The sequence below is a fragment of the Ceratotherium simum genome, chromosome 13 (genome assembly GCF_057802395.1).
Source record: "Ceratotherium simum simum isolate JZ-2026a chromosome 13, ASM5780239v1, whole genome shotgun sequence".
NCBI lineage: Eukaryota > Metazoa > Chordata > Mammalia > Perissodactyla > Rhinocerotidae > Ceratotherium > Ceratotherium simum.
The window spans coordinates 35,150,164-35,168,925 of NC_141912.1; the positions used below are offsets into that span (position 1 = coordinate 35,150,164).

Genomic DNA, 18,762 nt, shown 5'->3' on the forward strand with positions numbered 1-18,762 from the left:
AATTCACATATATGACAAGGAAAAAGGCAAAAGGTGGCAAGAACCAAAGACAGGATTTATTAGGGACCCAGTCATCACCTGAAAGTCAGAGGGCATTGAAGTATATGAGGGGAACATGGCAGGAACAGGGCTCGTCAGGGTAGAACTGTGCTGGAGTCAGAAACTGCCTCTGTAACCTGGTGCACCCAATGCAGGTATGGGGAGTTCCCCTGCTCCACAGGCAATGCAATCACCTCGGCCACTTCGTAAGGGTGCAGAGAACTGCAAAAAAGACAGGGAGGATCGCTCAAAGATTTACCCAAAGGAGCCCACCTCCTCAGACTGCCCAGCAAGTCCCACCCCACAGTATACACCCTCACCCCTACCCATCTCACAGTTCTCACCGAACAAAATCTGTCAAAGCTGGAACCAAGGAACTTCGGGTTTTAATCATCTAAGGGGCAAAGGCAGACATGGTTGAATCAGGGGGAAGGGTTGATTGATTTCAGGATCTCAGATGAGGGATGGGGTTAAAGGGGTCAGGGAATTGAGGTTTTGTCGGGTAGGGGAATGTTTCTCACCATCAGCACCTCACTGTCCTCCTCAGTCTTTCCTTTCCACTCATAGCTGAAAAGGTCAGGGAGAGAGTGTTGTGGGAGCAAAGATTTCGCTCAAGGAAAAAGACTGCCAGTCAGCCCCTGGAGTTAGGTTAACCCCCCAACTCCTATGACTCACATGGATGTAATCTGAGGGATGAGGTTGACACAGGCCGCCAGGCGCTTCTCCACCACAGCCCTGAAGGTGAAGAGACAGCCCCGAAGGTGAAGAGACAGCCCCATTCAGAGCGCCCATGACCCAGATTTGTGCACTGGCAGCCCAGAGACAGGCTTCCAAAGCCAGAGCAGGCAGAGGGGGCACGCTTCTCCCCCACCCCCAACTCTCCCTTCATGACCATCCTTCCCTGCTTCACACTGATGTCCCCACCTGGCGATCTCTTTGGCAACCTTCTCGTTGGGGCAGGTGACAAAGGCTGCAGAGACGGAGCCGGGAACATAGCCAGAGCCCGAGGCCTGCGAGGGCTGGGTCGGGGGGCTTCCTGAAGCCATGGACAGCAGGGCTCGGGGTAGCAACAGAAGGCGGGAGGCCACAGGCAGCAGCGCTGGCATCCAAAGAAGCGACAGGAGCAGAGCGGCCTGAGAGCAGGAGGTGAATTCAGTGTCTCCCCGCAAATACCCCAGGAAATTGCATCCTAGGAACCCTTGGCTTGATATACACTCAGGCTCTGCCCTCCCTCTTCTGCACCCGGAAGGAAAAGGTCCCTGACACTGGGAGAGAAACTTGGAAAATTTATGGCAAATACTTGGTTTTCACTCCCTCCTAAAGGGCCAACCTCCAGGATTTAGGGTGCGGGTGGTGACCGCGGCTTGAAGGACCGGAAGGGGCGGGGCCAGTCACTCACCCCTCCGCCGAGCAGGATGGCGGGACCCCGCCCCCCCCTCATGCAGTCTATGCTGGTAGAGGTGCGTTGAATATCAAACGCCACACGTAACGCCGAGAAAGGACCCCAAAGCCAGGAAGAGCTGCCCCTTCTTACCTGGGCGGCAGCCACGTGATAAGAAAACAGCGCACACCACGTGACAGTAGAAACCGGACCACCCGACCCTCCAGAGCCAGCCAATCCTGGCCCTCACGTGGCCCAACTTGCCCCGCCTCCTGGTGAGGGAGGAGCGAAGGGGGATCTGACCAATCGACAGCCGGATCTGCAGACGTGCACGGAAATGGCACGCTCGCTTCCGTGTAAACCGGAAACAGCCCGTTGCGGGCTGAGGAGAGCCGCTGCGGCGTTCCACTGTCACGTGAGGGGACCGGGCCCCTCAAGCGGCGGTACCTCAATGAGCGACACGAAAAGGCCAATCACAGGCCAGCCCCGCAGGCCACGTGATGAGAGAGCTGGCGCTAGGAAAGGGGGGGCTAAAGATCCCGCAGACTCGATGCGTCAGGTTGTAGAGTGGGAAATCATCCTTAAACCCCAAAATGTGCCCACTGACAGCCCCTACACTGTTCCCGAGGCCTTAAGGAGTGGGAGGGTCTGAGAAGATTGAACCTCGGGGGCGAAGAGAGCGCCCCCTGCCATTTTGGTTAGGACTGACAGATGCCTGGTTTGGGAATGAACAATGATAATCTGAGGAGAAGCCAGCTGTCCCTGGGTAGAGGGAAGTGATTAGGCAGGCACGGGCTTGGCAAGACAATGCCTAGGTGAGGAAAGATGCATTTTCAAAGGACAGAGTGAGACCCTGTCAATGGGATAGAGGGGCTGAGGGCGCCTCAGCCTTCTTAACTGAAACCCCAAAACTAGAGACAGACTGGTGAATTGGCGAGATGGGGGGAGATGAGGGCTGCAGGTTAGAGATACCGAGAAGACACCAGGAAGTAGTGATGGTCCTTCTTTCCCTTATCCCCTAACTATTAGACTCTCCAGGACTGGTCTACCGCCTCAGCCTTGGGTCTCCTTCCATCAACCCATCCCCCTAGGAGCCAGGACCTGCCCTACATAACCTCCCTGGGGCCCAAGCACATCCTGTGACCCAAAAATGGAGACAGGGGCCAATGAGAGGAGAGATAGGTAGGAGGAGGCGACAGAGAAAAAAGCTCTTGCCACTCCCCCTACCCAGTATCCCCCCTCCCTCCAAGGTCTGGGGTCTCTGGTCTGCTGGGTGGGTGTGACTGGGCGTTTCCCAGGCTGATGTCAGAGTTCTCTTATACCTACCTCTCTGGGGTTAGGATCTCCCTGAGATTTCTGTCTTTGGGATTGGAGTTTGTCTCTGAGATGGAGCTCTATGGGGTGTTTCAGAATTTGCATTGGGATCTTTCTCAGGACTGAGTTTCCTTTTTGTTTTGGGGGTTTCTGTGTTTCTGGGTCTGCAATCACTCTCTCTGAGGTCTTTCAAACTCTTCTTTATGTGTTTGGGGTCTCTGAGTTCTCCATCTCTGGGCTAGCTGAGTGTCTCTTCTCTCTCTCTCTCCCTTCTCGCCCTCCCCCCCCTCCCCCCCAGGTCTGGATTGTCTCTGTCTCTGAGTCTGCAATTTCTTTCTTCTGAGATCTAAGTCTGGGGTCTCTGATACCTCTCTCTGGGTCTGAGTTCTCTAAGACCTAATTCTAGGTCTAAGTTCTTCTGAATCTGGGTCTCATCTTTTTTCTCTGAGTCTCCATCTCAGGTCTTGGTCCCTGAAAATCACCACGTGAGCCTGGAGTCTAACATTTCTGTGGCTATGGAGAACCTTTTTGAGACTGGATGCTCAGATTTTTGATCTTTGACCCCTCAGGGGGGAGTCTGGGGTCTTTTTTTCTGAGATTGGGGTCTCTTTTCCTCTAGAGTTTGGGTTTGTGCCTCAGATTAACTCCCAGGGGTGGCAAGGTATCTTTCTCTGTGGGTCTGGGGTCTCTCGATCTCAGGGTCTGGGGTCTGCATCTTTAGAACTGCTCTCTTTCTCTCTGGTGTGTTTTTGAGTCAGGGGTCTCTCTCTCTCTGGTTCCCACTGAGTAGGGGTGGGGGCTGCAGAGTCTCTCTCTCCTCCTCCTCCTGCTCTCTCCTCTCGCTCGCTCCCCCGCCCCCCTCTCTCTCTCTCCCGGCTGCCGCTGCTGCCGTTGGCTCCTATTCTCCTCCTCCTCCTCCTCTCTCCTCCTCTCTGCTCCTCTCCGCTCCTCTCTCCTCCTCTCTCCTCCTCCTCCTCCTCCACCTCCTCCTCCTTCTCCCCCTCTCTCTCCCCCTCTTTCTCTCTTCTTTCTCCCCCGTCCCCCCGCCCCCTCCCCCCTAGGCCTGATGAGCAGGTCTCGCGCCTCCATCCATCGGGGGAGCATCCCCGCGATGTCCTATGCCCCCTTCAGAGGTACGGTGGTTGAGGGGAGGGGGAGGGCTGGGGGGGCTGGAGGGGGAGGGGCAGGGGTGGGGGGGTGCAGAGCTGGGGCCAGGGAGGGGAGCAGCTGAAATGGAGGGAGAGAGGAGGACCGGGAAGGCAGGGATGGGAGCAACGGGGAAGGAGGGGTTGGAGGCTAGAGGATAGGGGTAGATAGGGGCTGGAGGGGCCAGGAAACAGGCCTTGAAGGGGACTGGGGGGAAAATGATGAAGGGGAAAGATTGCCAGAAAGGGTGGGAAGATAGAAGGATAGGGTTGGGGGAAGAGCTGCAGAAATAATTTGGAGGTGGGAGCTGAGAGATGAGGAAAATATCAAGGAAATAGAAGGACAGAGTCTTAGGATAGGGGCTAGGAGGGGGAAATGAAAACATAGGGGTGAAAAGAGAAGCCAAGAAGATGGGGGACAGATTATGGTGGGGGGGCTCAGAGAATGGTAGGGAGTAGAAAAAGAGAGGAGGATGGAGGGAGAGAAGAAGGGGCCAGATGGAGAGAGAGGGTGGCAGCGGGGGGAGGAAAGAAGGGTCCAGATGGAGGGAAGAGAGGAAAGAGGGAATGGGTTGGGGGAGGAGAGACCAGGGCAGTGGGGGGGGACCAAATTATGTGTGTGTTTGTTGCGGGGGGAGGGGGGCAATACAAGTAAGATTGAGTGATGGGAGTAGGGGGCAGGTCAGGACCCTGCCCCAGGCTCTGATCCTCATTAAGGCCAGTGAAATGTAACCCCTGGAGTCTTATCCGCTCCCTTCACTTCCCCACTTTTACTCCCCTCCCCCACCTCCAATCCTTATTTCCATTCCCCCTCCCTCCTCCGGTGTCCATCACCTATATCTTTCCCCCCATATGGTGTCCGTTCCTTATATGAGTCCCCCTTCTGTCCTTCCCCTATATCAGCCTCTTCTCTGGTGCCCATTCTCTCTCTCTCTCTCTCTTCTATCTGGCAGTTCCCTTATATCTTTACCATGTCTTCACCTCCTTTTTCTTGACCCCCTTGTCCTAGCACTCCTGTTAGGTCCACCTCATTTCCCCTGCCCCGTGTCCACTTGGGCCCTTCTGGTATATTGCCTTGTCCCTAGGGATTTACCATCATTTCTGCATCCTTTTCTCTTAGATCCATCCCTGTTATTTTTCCCCTAGCCCATCCTCTACTCCCAACCCATTCCCTATCTTGTCACAGGTCTGTGCCTACCCACTTTCCCCTAATACCTCAGCTCTTATCACCCACTCCTCTTTGCTTGTCTCTTCTACTTCCTGGGGTGTTAGAGATTTGGGGTGCAAAGGCACAGGTTTTGATGGTTGGAACAGAGCCTATAAGAGATCCCCATCTGAGCCCTGTGGGATTTCTCATCCTAGTAAATCTTTCCCCTTTCTCAGCTGTGTTCCTGTCTCTTGCGTCTGCCTCCCAGAATCATCCTTACTTAAGTCCAGACAATATGTGTGTGTGTATGTTTCCAGAGTTGCTCCTAAGCTAAGTTCCCTGTGTCCTTCGCTGCTCCCAAGAGGAAGGTACCCCTTGAAGTCTAACCTGCCTCCCGGTGGCTGCAGCCTGAACCAGCCCCTCCCATAATGATCACGTGTATCAACAGATTTCTCCTCTGGGGGTCCTCAGAGTCTGAGTGGGCTGGGCATATTGCCTGCAGTGTTTGCAGTCTCGGAGCCTAGGTATTGGTGATCTCTGTATCTAGAAGGTCCTGGTTAGAGTCTCTGAGACGGCACTGGATAGTGAGAGTTTCAAAGTATTAGGGTTTCTAAATATCTATATTCTGGGGGTTCATCTCTGACTGTGATCTGCAGCTTGGGGAAATCTGAAGGACATGTTTGTAGACAGAAAGGGGCTAGATTTTTCAAAACTCTCCTACCCAGGGCATTCATTTAGAATGAAGCAAAAACCAGTTCTTTTCCTGCAATATACTCATGATTAATTATCCTGTAAAGGAGACAGAATTTGATTTTTCTTCCTCTAAACTTTCTCTCACTCTGATACCTTAAGCCTATTTTCTATCACTTTGTTACCAATTTGATTTCTCTCTTACTTCCATAGGGCCTGTCCCTTGTGTTCCTGTGACAGTGTGTGGCATTGGGGTTTAAAGGAGAGGCAGTCTGCAGGGATGGGAGCATGGGAAGAACAGCAAGCTGGAGAAGAAGGACCCTGGGGGCATCTCTGAGCCTGGGCAACCCTTAGTCTACTGTTCTTTTCTAGAAGTTTTGCCCCCATCCCCAGCTTTAGTCTTTGGAGGCCCCTCCATGTCACAGGCCTGGATCTTCCATTCTTCCCTTCCGTCTTTCTTCAAGCTCCCCACTGTGCCTTGAGGAGGTTCCTAACCTGTGGAGTTGGCTTCCATCCTGTCCATGCAAACTAGGTGTGTGGGGGGACAGTACTGAATCTTTGATCTTTGGGTACAGAGTGGGGGAAGAGAACAATTCAGTCTTTATTCATTCAAAAAGGGCATATTTCCTACCTCACTCCCCAGCCCCTCCACAGCCAGATGCTGACAACACCCATCCTCTCCCTACCACCAGAAGAACCAGAACTTTCCCCAAAGGATGAGCAGGGTTGGGCTAGGGGAGGAGGGAATGGAGGATAGAGGAGAGGCAGAAGGGGAGGCCCTCTCATGTCTGACTCTGTGAGCAGGTAAGCCCCCTCACTTCCTCTCTTTTCCAGATGTTTAGCTCTCAGAGTCTCGTGACCCAGATGCTTCTACATCCCCAATCTCATCCTTCTTTCCCAGAGCTGTGTAGCTTTCCTCTTACTCTCTTGTAGACAGGTGGTGCCACCTTCAAAGTCCTTGTCTTCTGTAGTTATTCCAGTGCCCTCCCTCTTCCCAGACACCAGCCGCCAACCTCTCTGTGTGTTTTTCTTCTGCTAGTTTTGCTGCACTCTCCACCTTTTTTTTCTGAACTGGATGGAGAGCTCCTTCAACTTTCTCTGCCTCCAAACCTATATCTGTCATGATATAATTCCCTTCCCTGAACCACCCCTCTGTATTTCTTCCCCCAAGTCTACAGAGCCCCCTGTGATGTGATTCCTCTCCCCTCTTTCTCCCCAGGTATACAGGCTTATCTTCTGTTCCTTTAAAGTTACCAGGTGCCTCACCCCTATACATGATCTCCTCAAGGCGGGTGGGGTCCCCTTCTCCCACTTTGTGGACTCGCTTGCCATTTTAGGCCTCTGTCCCCCAAAATGCATATAGCCTCCCTTACTGTTTCTGTGTATCTCTGTCCCCCAGATGTACGGGGACCTCCTATGCACCGAACCCAATATGTTCACTCCCCATATGATCGTCCTGGTTGGAACCCTCGGTTCTGCATCATCTCGGGGAACCAGCTTCTCATGTTGGATGAGGACGAGGTGAGCAGGGTGAGAAGGTTGGGAAAAGACCTCTGGGTAGTGTGGGAGAATGTGGAGAGAAAGATGGGGAGAATCCTCATTAGTCAAGGGGTGAAAGACAGAGAAGGCAGACAAAGAAGAGAGATATTTACAAGTGATGGGAAGAGGGTGGCCATTGAGATTTGGGTTGGGACGTGAAAAGGGGCAAGCATTCTCTCACCTTGGCCAGGGGCTCTTTGAGGGCCATGTGCAGTGTTGGGGAGGAAATGTGGTTCTGAAGATTTGAGGGTGCCTCCTGTTTTCACCCAGCCCATATTGCAGGATAGGTTAGGATGGGAAACGGAAACTGAAGGGTTTGGAGAAGGGGTGAAGGAATGGGAATCACTTTGGAGGCATCAGCTCAGGACCCTCTTCTCTCCCCCGACTAAGCAAGCCCCATTACTCACCACTCCCAGTCCTTTCCCCATCGTGGGGCAGAGTGCAGGGAGGGGGGATTGAGGGGCTCAGAGAAAATGTAGGAGAGAGGGGGGTCTTTGGGAAACTGGGAGGGGGCTGGAGGGTACTAGGAGAGATGACAGAGGATCTTGGCTTGGATGGCGGAGAAGACTGGGAAGGTGCCTGAGACCAAAGTTTAGAGAAACACTGAGAAGGCTTTCTCGAGGGACAGCAGGAAGGAATATAAGGGAGGAGATGCCTGGGGATGAGGGGAACTGGGAGTATGGGAAGTTGTCTAAAGGAGTAAGAGTGGGATAGGGGCAGGGACTGGCCAGTGAGAAAGAGGGGAAATGAACAGAGGGTTCTTGTGGGAGCTGGTGGCCATGCAGGGTGATTAGAGAGCGAGGGGAGTGTGGGTTCTGATTTGGGAGCTGAGTTAGCAGTGGAGGGTCCATCAGAGGAAATAGGGAATGTGAATATGAAGGGTGGATGGACGCCCAGAGGTATGATTCAGGGAGTGGGGGTGATTGGGGGACTAGCTTTAGAGAGTTATAGGGTAACCTGTGAGACCAGAGAGGTGGTGAGAGATGTGACCAGAAAGCTGCTGGGGAGGGTGTGGTGAGGCAGGGCTAGATTTGGAGTTGGGGTTAATGAAGGTTTCAAGGGACCTGAGGGGCAAGTGAGAGTGTAGAGAGATGGCTGGGTAGAGAGATTCCAGGCCACAAAGTTGAGGTGTCTAGGGGAGGACATGGGGACTTTAAAGGGAGAGGTGGTTTGGGAAATCAGAGTTTTAGGTATTGAGGGGCATTTGAGTGATTCACTGGGGGTCACTGGTGTCAACCAAGGGTTTGGGGTTTGTAGGATGAACTGGGGAAACTGGAACCAATAAGAGTGGGGACTATTGTGAGGAGGAAGAGGGAAGACAATGGGTGGGGTAATGAAGGAATGACAGAGCTGGGGACAGGTTGAGGGGACCAGTGGCCAGCAAGCTGAGGGGCAACAAGAGTGGCCAGAGTCTAGAGTAGGAAGGGTGAGGAGAGGGGGGAGTGGGATGGAATTGGGAAAGTGAGCAGTGTGTAGGGCCACAGGGAGCTGGAATTGACGGGTTGTGAAACTGGGTCTGGGGACTAGTGGGGTGGGGGTAGTTCCTGTAGGGGCGGAGGAGATTGGAGGGCTGGAGAGGGGAGGTTGGGGATGAGGCTTAGGGAGAGTAATGGCTAAAGGGAAGAGGGAAGTGAGAAAGGTTGAGTGAGGGGTGATGGAAGAAGAAGAAAGGTGGGGGGAGGTGACCAGGCCCTCTGGGGGGTGGGGAGGTTGGGTCCCAGTCTGGCCGCAAGCCGGGCCGTGGGAGGGAGACAAGCTGTGGATCCTGATTATAAATGCAGCTTCTGCTACCCCCGTGACAGGCACGGAGGGAGGGAAGGGGGTGAGGGAGGTGGGAGGCTGGGAGGAAAGCAGGGAGAATGGAGGAACTGAAGGTCAAGGGGAAAGTGGATTCAGGGAGTAGCAGACTCCTGAGGGGTTGCGGCAAGCTGAGCAGGGTTTGGGAGAATTCCCTGGAGCTTGTTTCAAAAGAAATGGAGGGAGAAAAGAGGAGGGTGGGAGGGGAGGGAATGAGGGAGAGAGACTTGGAGAGAGACGGGAAAGCGAGATCGACTCACCTAGACACACTGAAAGAGTGTGGAAGGGCAGAAGGTGGGCAGAGCCCGTGGAAAGGGAGGTTCATCCTTCCTTGGTGGGGGAGGGAAAGAGGAGGGACAGCCTGGGCCAGTGAGGTCTGACACCCCCTCGCATCCCCTAGATACACCCACTTCTGATCCGGGACCGGAGGAGCGAGTCTAGCCGCAACAAACTGCTGAGACGCACAGTCTCCGTGCCGGTGGAGGGGCGGCCCCACGGCGAGCATGGTACGGCGGCCGAGCAGGCTCTCGTGCCCCGGACAGTGACGGGGAGAGGGCTGAAGGTGGACCGGGCTGCAGGGAGGGGGAGTCGGGGACCCGAGGGAGCTGTCAGGGGGTGGGAGGAGGCGGAGACAAAGTCTCACCTCCTGCTAGTGGGAGCCTGGGAAGAGAAGCGCCCTCCTCTGGGATCTGAAGAGGGACAGGGGCTGTGGGTGAGAGTCTCCAGTGGTCCTGGCTCTGTTTTCGCTCTCTTTTTCCTCTCCAGCAGCGAAGTTTGACTATTTTCCTGGTGCTTGTAAAAATAGTCTCCTTAGATCTTTAGCTTCCTGTCCGAGTTCCTGCCCCTGCCCCTCCCAGCCCTTGGTCTGGGATCTTGGAGAGAATGACCTAGTTCTTGCCCTCCCCCAGACCTCTGCCCCACCCCCACGCTCCTGATTCTTCTTCCAGGCCTTCTGGCCTGTGGGCCCTCCCTCTTTTCTTGCCCCTTTTTTTCTCTTGTCAACTGCTTCTATTTTCTGCAGTTCTATCACCCCCTTTCTCTTTCCTCCCCGATTTCTCTTATTTTCTCTACCCCTCTTGATTCCTCTGTCTCTCCCCTCTGCTCCCTGTGGAACTCCATCAGACCCCCATCTCATCTCCTTTCTGTCTGTCTGTAGAGCTATCTGCTCAGTCTGTCTCCAACTCTCTCCCTCTCTCCATCTGTCTCTTCCTCTCCCTCCCTCTTTCTGCCCCCCCTCCACCCCCCTCTTTAGTCATTTAAAAAAAGATTTTTGTCTTCCTGAGAAGTTCGCTTAAAAGGTTTCCATGGGAACAGTGAGGGGAGATGAAGGCAGAGAACAGAGATCTGTAGCCAAGGTGCAGAGAGACGCCCTCAGCCCCCGGAAACCCCCTAGTCACTGCCCCCTATCACTGCACTCCCCTTCCAGGACCAGGGATCTAGGTCCTCCATCCCCCCAAACCCTGATGACCCCTTTCTTCCACCAGCTCCCCTTCCCCTCAGGGATCCAGGCTTCTAGTTTCTCTTCCTTAGAGCCAGTGGCCTGTCTTCATCCCTTGGCTCCCTTCAGCCCTCTTCTGATAAGCCCAGGCCTCACTGCCCTTGGGGCCCATCTCTGGGACCTTGGGTGGGTGGGTGGCTGGCTAGGGATGTGTGTCATTGTCATGGAAACCTCTGACCATGGGGGTGTGTGGGTAGTACATCTCTGTGAGGCAAAGCCGGGTGGCGGTGGTAGTGGTGGTAGTGGTGGTGGTGGAGTGTGTACAGAGAATGTGTGTGATGTCTGTCACATCTGTGTGTGTGTGAGTCATGTCCATGTCTGGGAAAGGTTTGTGTGTTTGTGTGCACGTGTGCATACCTGTGTGTCCAGGCTAGAATGGTCACATGCTCATGGAGCATGTTTATCGTGTGTCCCGTGATTGGTGTCTCTGCCCACATTTCCCCATCTTTCTCCTTACCCTCAGGAGAAAGTCCTCAGAGTCTGGGGTCTCTGGTGTGGGTCTCCTGTGTGTTTTGGGTCGGGGCACCAGTGTGTGTTTGGAGTTGGGGATAGTATGTGGAGGTTGTTGTGTTGAGGATTCAGTAGGAGTTGGGAGGGGGTCCAGGGGTATATATATTTTGGGAGAGGGTTTAGTGAAAGAGCTGATAGCTGGTGAACGTTTGGGGTATTTAGGGGGACATGGAATGTGTAAAGGGTATGGAGGATGTGCAGGGGACATAGGGGTCTTTGGGACCTTGCGAAGATGTGTACTGAGGCTGTGGATGTGGATGCAGGAGCCCAGGAGAGGTCGCCGGACCTTTGAGGGGTATTAGAATCCAGGGCTCCTCCTCTGCTGGGTGGAGCCGCCACTCGTCGTTACCTCCGCGGTTTTGGTGGGGGGTCCTGCTCAGGCGGGGATGGTGGGAGGTCCGGTTGGTTTTGGGGGTCCCCTCGCCCCCCTCCCCCGTCCCTCTCGCGCTGTCTCCGGGCGACGGGGCTCGTGACAGAGGCGGCCACGGCAGCAGCGGTCGCCTAGCAACGGCGGCGGGGCCCGGGCAACGGCGGCAGCGGCGGGAGCGGCGGCGGAGGGAGCCGTTCCCGCGGCCGTCCCCGCACGGCCGTCCCGGCCGTCCCGGGCCCCGCCGCCTCCCCCACCGCTCCGGGCGGCGCGAGCCGGGCCGCGCCGCCCCCTCTCCCGCCGCACCCCGCCCCTCCCCCGCGCAGGGGCGGGGCCCCTCCCCCACCGGCGACACCCCCGACCCCCCCCCGGGGGGCGGTGCGAGGTAAGGGCGGGGCCGGGCGGACGAGGAGCGCGCGTGGGGGGGGGCGCCGCGCGCGTGGGGACGGGGGCGCGCGTGTGCGTGGGCGCGGGGACGGGGGGTGGGCAAGCCGCGGCGGCGGCGGCAGCTGCTGCTCCCTCCGCATGTTCTCGCTGCATCTTCCGAGTGGGGGGAGTTATGGTAACTGGAGGGGAGGCAGCGGAGGTCGGGGGGTCGGGGACCGGCCTCGTGGGGGCCAGGGTCGCTGTCGCGCGGGGGCGGCCGGTATGGGGTGGTCTTGGAGCCCTTCAGTGGAGGCGGCAGCTCGTGTGTGTTCGTGTTCGTGCGCCCTGTGTGTGTGCCATGTGCACACGGGGGCCCAGTTCCTCGTGCACACATGTGCAGCCTGTCATGTGCAAGACTGTCCTGTCTTATCTTGCCCTGCCCGGTTCCTGCCTAGAGGGCTGCTGGGCCGGCCACTGCCTTGTGAGCAGTGCCTGGCCATACTGGTACATGTCACCTCTGACCCTCAGCATGCATGCCCCCGGCTAGGGCTCACCTCCTGTCAGTCTCCTGTGTGTGGCTGCATGAGCAGGATTTTCTGTCCCTGGTGGCAGGTGTGTGTCTTTGCATGTGTGTGCCATCATTGGCCTGGGTATCTGTGTCAATCCCAGCATGGGTGTCCAGGGTGTGTCTGGATGTGGGTGGTGTGCGAGTGGGGGGAGGGAGTAAGTGTGTGTGAGTGTGTTCCTTGGAATCCTACCATATATGAAACACCTTTGGGCTACGCAGGTGTGAACCCTTGCTCAGTCAGGGAGCGGGGACAGAAAAGCTGAAAAGGGAAAGAGTGGGATAAAGAGGAAAAGTGGGGGGAAAGGAGGAGAGGAGGAATGAGAGAGGCTTGGAGAGGAGAGGAGAGCGAGCCCGGGAGAAAGAATAGCTGGAGAATGAGAATGTGGGAGATAGTTGAGCCAGATTTAGAAGAGAGAAAAGAGGATAAGAGAGCTTAAGATGGGGAACTGGATCGAGATGGTGGGAGAGGGGGCCTAGGAGCTGGGGAGGCCAGAGGAGGAGAGAGTCAGGCCTTTTGGTAAAGTGATTTCCCAGAGAAAAAAGGGGCAAGTTGGGAGAGGGCACCAGGTTCAAATAGGCCCTGTAAGGTCAAGCTTGGTCGGATTGGGGAGGCCACTCAGGCATAGGGGCTGGCTCACAGTGAGGCTTGTCACAGCAGCGACTGTCATTAAAGGTTCCTGTCCCCAGCACAGAGTTTTGCACCCATTTCTCTGTCCAACTCTGTTCTTCATCTTGCTCTGGCTACCTCCCTGCTCTGGCTCCCCTTGAGAGCTGCCAGCTGGGTGTGACAAGGAAGAAAGGCCAAAGGGAAGGTTAGGGGTTTGGGGGATTGGAGGGCAGGGCAAAATTCTGTGGGTGATGGCAAGATTAGAGAGGGTGGAGAGGCGGGAGTCTAAGCCCTTACTGTGTGTGTGTGTGACTGCAATTGTGTGTGTACACAGGGTGTGTACATGTGTGGGTGTGTGCACAATGCCTGTGTTACGGGTCTGTGTAGGTGGCTGTTATGTGTGTGCGTGCGTGTATACATCATGCAGCGATGGGACGTGGAGACCCAGGATCGCACAGTACGCTCATCAGGTTTGCTCTGTGTGTATACACGTGTGTGTGCTACGTTTTCGGTATGTGTCACTGCATGAAGCACTAATAACAGCATGTCCTGTGTTTCTGTCACTGTGCCCCCTTTTCCTATGTGTTTCTGCTCTTCTTTGTGGCATTAAGAGTCTTTGTAAGTATAAGTGTGTGTGGCCTCTGTGTATCTGTGATTTATATGTGAGTTCATGGATCTTAGTTTCTGGTAATATGTGTAAGGTTATATTACTTCCAAGAATTAAGCAAACCAATTAGCAAATCCGTTCTGCTTCTGTTGATTCTTTAGTTCCAAAGCAAAATTTTAGTGGATTTAAAGTTAGACTTTATGCCTTTATTAGAGGAGCTTGCATATGAAAATAATGCCTGAGCTAGATTCCCTGGAGTGAGAGTGAGGCAGCCATACCTGAGAAATGCAGAGACTAGGAAAAAGATACCCTGAACCCTTTTGTGCATTGTTGAGTGTGTAACAGAAGGATAATTAACGCATTTGCTCCTTGGCTTTTCTTTGTTCTGGTAGCAGTCACGGAGTCAGGGAAGGGCTGGGGGAGAAAAAGGGGTTGTCCTGAGACAGAGCGGATGTGGGTGTACTTTTCATGTGAATGAAGGATGCTTGTGCTTTTGGGATACGGGGACACCTTGATGTCGTCGGGATCGTGGTGTACTCAAGTGTGTATCTTAGAAGTTAAACTGCCTTCCCTTGTGGGGGGCCATGTGTATGTCTCAGGGTTAAATGTCCATTTCTGTAGTGTGCTGCCCACATGATGGCCTGGGGAACTCGGGCCACATGTCCACGCCAGCAGCTCTCATGTGGGTGTCTGGGTCCAAGTATGTACTCTCCTGTTGCAGTGCTCACATATGTCTAAGTGTGTATCCCATGGGGTATGTGGGCCTCAGGGTCTCAGAATGTGGATCCGTGGCACCCCCGTGCTCACAGTTGTCTGTGTGTCTCATAAGCACCTAGATCTCTATTTATTTTTTGTATTGTAGTTCTCATATACACATAGCCCCCACAGCTCACTGTATGTTTCTGTGTTCTACACATTTGTTCCTGAGGGACTGAAAAGGGTTCCTGTGTCACGGGGACCACATTTTTGTGTGCAGACCCCCTAACACCTGGGTTTTAGAGGCAAAGGAAAGCTGGGGACTGATTCTAGGGCAGTTTGCGGGAGATTTGCAATTCTGGAAGCAAACAGTGAAAATGTAGCTGTGGCCCTTCCTTGTTCTGGAACCTAGAGGGTTAACAGGCAGCTCTTCCGGTCCACCCGCCCCCCAAGCCTGTAGCTTCTTGTTGCCGTGGAGATGGTAGCCCCGCCCCTGATGCAGCACCTGCCCCCCCATTGGCTGCAGTGGTGACTGTGGGGCTGAGGGGGGAGCCCAGGCCTGGGCAGCCATTCTGGAGCTGGAGCCGGAGCTTGGCATCCCCCCACTTTCATTCTCATCTAGCCCCTCGGCCCCTCTAAATTCCTTGGCAGCAGAGCCTCAGCCTCCCTCCTCGGAGCTGCCACCCTTCTAGACTCTTGGCAGGCTGAGCTTCATCTGCATTCACCTCCCCTCCTCCTCCTCCTCTCCCTACCCTCACTTGGGAGTCCCCGAACCCCCACTGCCCATCCTCCCCACCCCCCTGCATTCATCTTTTCTCCCCTTCCCCCCTTCCCTTCTGAGTCCCTGCCACTGCAGTGCACGTGGAACCGACTCTTCCTCCCCTCCCCCCCGTCTGCCCCTTCCTTGAATTTTCTGTCCCCAGCCTTCTTCCCCTGCTACTCCTCATAGGTCTCTCCCAAGACATCCCCCCTCCAGTCCAGGGAGGGGGTCATGGGAGGCAGCCCTGGTCCTCCAGACAGACAGGGATTCCAGGAGGGGAGGGCAGGTGGAAGATGTGCCCAGCTGAGGGAAGAGGAAAGCTTGCCTGTGGGCAATGACCTTTAACCCAACTTTCCCCCCCAGCTAGCCCCTTCCTGGGGGGGTGAGCACCAAGGGCCTAGCTTCTGTGGATTTTTGGGGTCCTTTATCACTGGGGTTTTACTGACCCTCCCAGCCATGCCCCTCTGCTGACAGCCAGCCCCAGTCATGGGCCTAAGGCCTCCCACCCCGTCCCCCTCGGGGGGCTCCGGCTCGGGTTCCTTGCCCCCTCCTTCCCGCCGCCAGCCTCTCAGCCGCCGCTGCTCTTCCTGCTGCTTTCCGGGGGGTAGGTGAGGCTGGAGCTGAGGGGCAGAGGGAGGGGGGTGAATGTGCTGGGGCCAGGGGTGGAAACCCGGACTAACAGCGACCCCCTCCCCAACTTCCCTTCTGGCCCTTTCCTCTCGTCCAGAATACCACTTGGGTCGCTCGAGGAGGAAGAGCGTCCCAGGGGGGAAGCAGTACAGCATGGAGGCCGCCCCCGCTGCGCCCTTCCGGCCATCGGTGAGTGAGTGAAGGCGCCTGCCAGGTGTGGCTCAGCTGGGACCCCTCCCCTCCAGCCCCAGCTGGAGCCCCAGGATTCTGAGAGGGGGCAGGAGGGGGAGAGTGAGAGAGAGAGTGTGTGTGTGTGTCTCCCCACCTCTTTGGTTTTCCCCTTCTTGGCTCTGCCCCCCTGCTTCTCAGACCAGTCCTCCCACCTTCTCCAAGCTGGTGTGTGTGTGTTTGTGTGTGTGCTTGCACCCGTGGGAGCAAAGGAAGACACACTGGTAGCAGGGCTTCTATCCCCTTTTCCTCGCCTCTAGAGACTTCCCTTTTCCCCCCATCCCACCTTCATCCAGGAACTCTTTACCAGCTGAGGGGTGAGTAGGTAGAACTGACCCTGCCCCAACCCACCCCTACCCCATTTTCACCCCCAGCAAGGCTTCCTGAGCCGGAGGCTAAAAAGCTCCATCAAACGCACAAAGTCACAACCCAAACTTGACCGGACCAGCAGCTTTCGCCAGATCCTGCCTCGCTTCCGAAGTGCTGACCATGACCGGTACAGGGGCTGGAGTGGGTGGGATGGGGGTTATCTGAGTACAGAGGTGAAGGCCTCAGATTGGTTGAGGGATGTTATGGGGCAGAGAGGCAGGAGAGGGCTAGGGAGCAGGGAGAGGATGAGCAGAGTCAGGAAAGAGAATGAAGGTGAAACCAAGGAGGGACTCTTCTGGCTGACAGAAGGAGCTGTAGAGAAAGACAGAGAAGGAGTGACAGAGCCTAGGAGGAACATTTAAGGACTCGAGGGAAGGGGTGGTGGGTTGGTAGGAGAGGGAGGATCTAGGTAGAAGGGTATGAGGGAAGGGCAGCAGGTTGGCATGGGGCTGGGGCTGGCAGATACTAATGGATGAGGGAAGGGACAGCATAGAGCCTGACAGAGACAGAGAAGGCTGGCACAGGTATGCAGGTTGACAGAGTGGGGGGAGGCTGTGGTCAATGCATGGACTGAAGCACGAGGAAGAAGCCCTCAGAGAAGTCCAGAGGGCACTGCCTCTGAGGCCGGGGTTGCAGGAGATCTGATGTTTGCTTCTGTTGTCTGCTGCTTGCGGTCCCTCTGTGGGTTTCCCCCTCACCCAGTCACTCCCCAGGGAGAACCCTGTCCTTCCTTTCCCCCATGTCTGGCCGCCCCCAGGATTGGGCAGGTAGGGAGGTTGGGATAGGTGAGTCACACCTTTCCCTGCCCCCCACCCATGTCACCAGAGCTGGATTTGGGGCTGGCGGGGGGTGAGGGCATGGTATTCCTGGCCGCGGGGGTGGGGGGCCGGGGGAGCGTCGCGCTGACGCCCGAGATGACGGGGCTGCTATAAATAGCTTCATGGAGGCTCCCACACCCGAGCTCCCCCTCCCGCTTCCCTACTGCTCTCCACTCTTCATCCCCTGGCCATCTCCATCCCCCTCACTCTCCTGTGCCTCCTCTCCTGTGCCCCCATCCTCCATTATCCTCCATTCTCCCTCAGCCCCTTTCCTTCTGCCCTCCCATGGTGACTGTCCGGTTTCATCCCCTGTGTCTCCCATCTCTGTTCCCACGTCCGTCTCTCCAGCTGTCCCTCCTCATCTTCTCCATCCTCCGTCTCTCTGCACATATCCTTGCCTCCTTCTTTCCTGCTTCTTGTCCTGTCCCCATTTTCAGTTTCTTGTCTTCATTCTCATTTTTCTGCCCACAGTTTTCTCCTGTTTCTTGTGATTTTCTCTCAGTTTTTCCCTTGATTCTGCTAAAACTTGTCCTCTTACCTCATTCAATCATTCTGTAAATCATTAAATGTTTTTTAGGCACTAGCTGTGTGTCAGGCCCAAACAGACATCTTTGTACTTCTGGTTTTTTACTTTCACTTTTCTCCTTGTATTGAGGCTCTGGTTTGGGAGGGTCACCTAGAAGCCCCACCTACAAGTGTCCCAGGCCCACCTGTTCTCTTTTTTTTCTGCCATGGTCCATTTCTGGCTTGAGATATTTCTAGGTGTCCCCAGTCCTCACAACCCCTTAGGTGTGAACTGGAGGGAGGGGGTTTCTTGAAAGGTCTGGTTTCTCTCACATCCCTCATGTCCTTCCCCAGGGATGGGCTGGATTTCTTTCTGTCTGTGTCCCTGTGGGATGGGGGTTCAGGAGGCCCTTTCCCCAAGTCTCCATCCTAGAGCCAGACTGATGATGCAGGCCCCCGGGTGTGTAAGAAGAATGGGGGCCCTGATCCTCTCTCCTGAACCCCCTGCCTGCCAGGGCCCGGCTGATGCAGAGCTTTAAGGAGTCACACTCTCATGAGTCCTTGCTGAGTCCTAGCAGTGCAGCTGAGGCCTTGGAGCTCAACTTGGATGAAGATTCCATTATCAAGCCAGTGCACAGCTCCATCCTGGGCCAGGAGTTCTGTTTTGAGGTACTGGGTCTAGTGGGCCGGGGAAGGCTGAAGGGCAGGGGTGATGAGGGTGAGGGCAGAGAGGCCTGGAGGAGGTGGCACAGGTGGGGACGTCAAGGGAATAGAAACCTCTGGAGCTGGGAGGATAGGCCAGGGAGGAAGAGATAGTGGTGGAGGCTCCAGTCCTCAGGAGTCACCTCCCCTCCAGAGCCCCGTCTCAACTCCACACCCCTCTCTAGGTAACAACGTCATCAGGAACAAAATGTTTTGCCTGTCGTTCTGCGGCCGAAAGGGACAAATGGATCGAGAATCTACAGCGGGCAGTAAAACCCAACAAGGTATTGGGAGTAAAGGGGACACAAACAGCACGGGCAAGGCAAAGGTCAAGCCACAGGGAAGCTGGGAGCGTAGAGGAGAGGAAAGCTAAAGGAAGGGAGACTTGGGGGAAGAGGGGACCGAGGTGGAGGGGACCTGGATAAGCGGGAGGTGACCCTCATCTTTTTTTGAGTCCCTCATTTCTTTTCCCTTTCTTTC

General features: G+C 55.5%; 2 protein-coding genes across 9 annotated transcripts in view; one reads left to right on the top strand and one right to left on the bottom strand.

Moving 5' to 3' along the window:
• Positions 1-34: 34 nt before the first annotated feature.
• Positions 35-9,446, bottom strand: CUTA (cutA divalent cation tolerance homolog). Of its 3 annotated transcripts, none has more exons than XM_087438461.1 (6): positions 9,313-9,446; positions 964-1,172; positions 715-774; positions 561-606; positions 384-433; positions 35-261 (listed from the first exon to the last, which is right to left on the bottom strand). In XM_087438461.1, the coding sequence occupies exons 2-6, from the start codon at positions 1,143-1,145 to the stop codon at positions 135-137; spliced, it is 465 nt and encodes a 154-aa protein (XP_087294587.1). In that variant the 5' UTR covers positions 1,146-1,172; positions 9,313-9,446; the 3' UTR covers positions 35-134. The 3 variants fall into 3 exon arrangements, with proteins under 3 accessions (XP_087294587.1, XP_004424324.1, XP_087294586.1); XM_004424267.3 differs by lacking the exon at positions 9,313-9,446 and adding an exon at positions 1,574-1,690; XM_087438460.1 differs by lacking the exon at positions 9,313-9,446 and adding an exon at positions 1,439-1,560.
• The window catches only part of SYNGAP1 (synaptic Ras GTPase activating protein 1), a 33,383-nt gene continuing 16,564 nt past the window's right edge, over positions 1,944-18,762 (top strand). For 2 of the 6 annotated variants that reach the window (XM_004424263.2, XM_087438453.1), the window contains exons 1-7: positions 1,944-3,867; positions 7,116-7,237; positions 9,453-9,558; positions 15,759-15,850; positions 16,264-16,385; positions 18,096-18,249; positions 18,468-18,566. In XM_004424263.2, coding sequence (XP_004424320.1) covers positions 3,801-3,867; positions 7,116-7,237; positions 9,453-9,558; positions 15,759-15,850; positions 16,264-16,385; positions 18,096-18,249; positions 18,468-18,566 — 762 coding nt within the window. In that variant the 5' untranslated portion in view covers positions 1,944-3,800. Of the gene's footprint in view, positions 3,868-6,180; positions 6,249-7,115; positions 7,238-9,452; positions 9,559-11,757; positions 11,813-13,290; positions 15,636-15,758; positions 15,851-16,263; positions 16,386-18,095; positions 18,250-18,467; positions 18,567-18,762 lie in introns of those variants that run through there. The other 4 variants (XM_087438454.1, XR_001390242.2, XM_087438455.1 and 1 more) reach the window with 4 other exon arrangements.

Coding starts and splice junctions, on each gene's coding strand:
- CUTA (XM_087438460.1), bottom strand. CDS start 1,480: ATGAGGGGGGGGCGGGGTCCCGCCATCCTGCTCGGCGGAGGG. Junction 1,173..1,438: donor CCATCCTGCTCGGCGGAGGG/GTGAGTGACTGG, acceptor TCCTGCTCTCAG/GCCGCTCTGCTCCTGTCGCT. Junction 262..383: donor GCTTTGACAGATTTTGTTCG/GTGAGAACTGTG, acceptor TCTTTTTTGCAG/TTCTCTGCACCCTTACGAAG.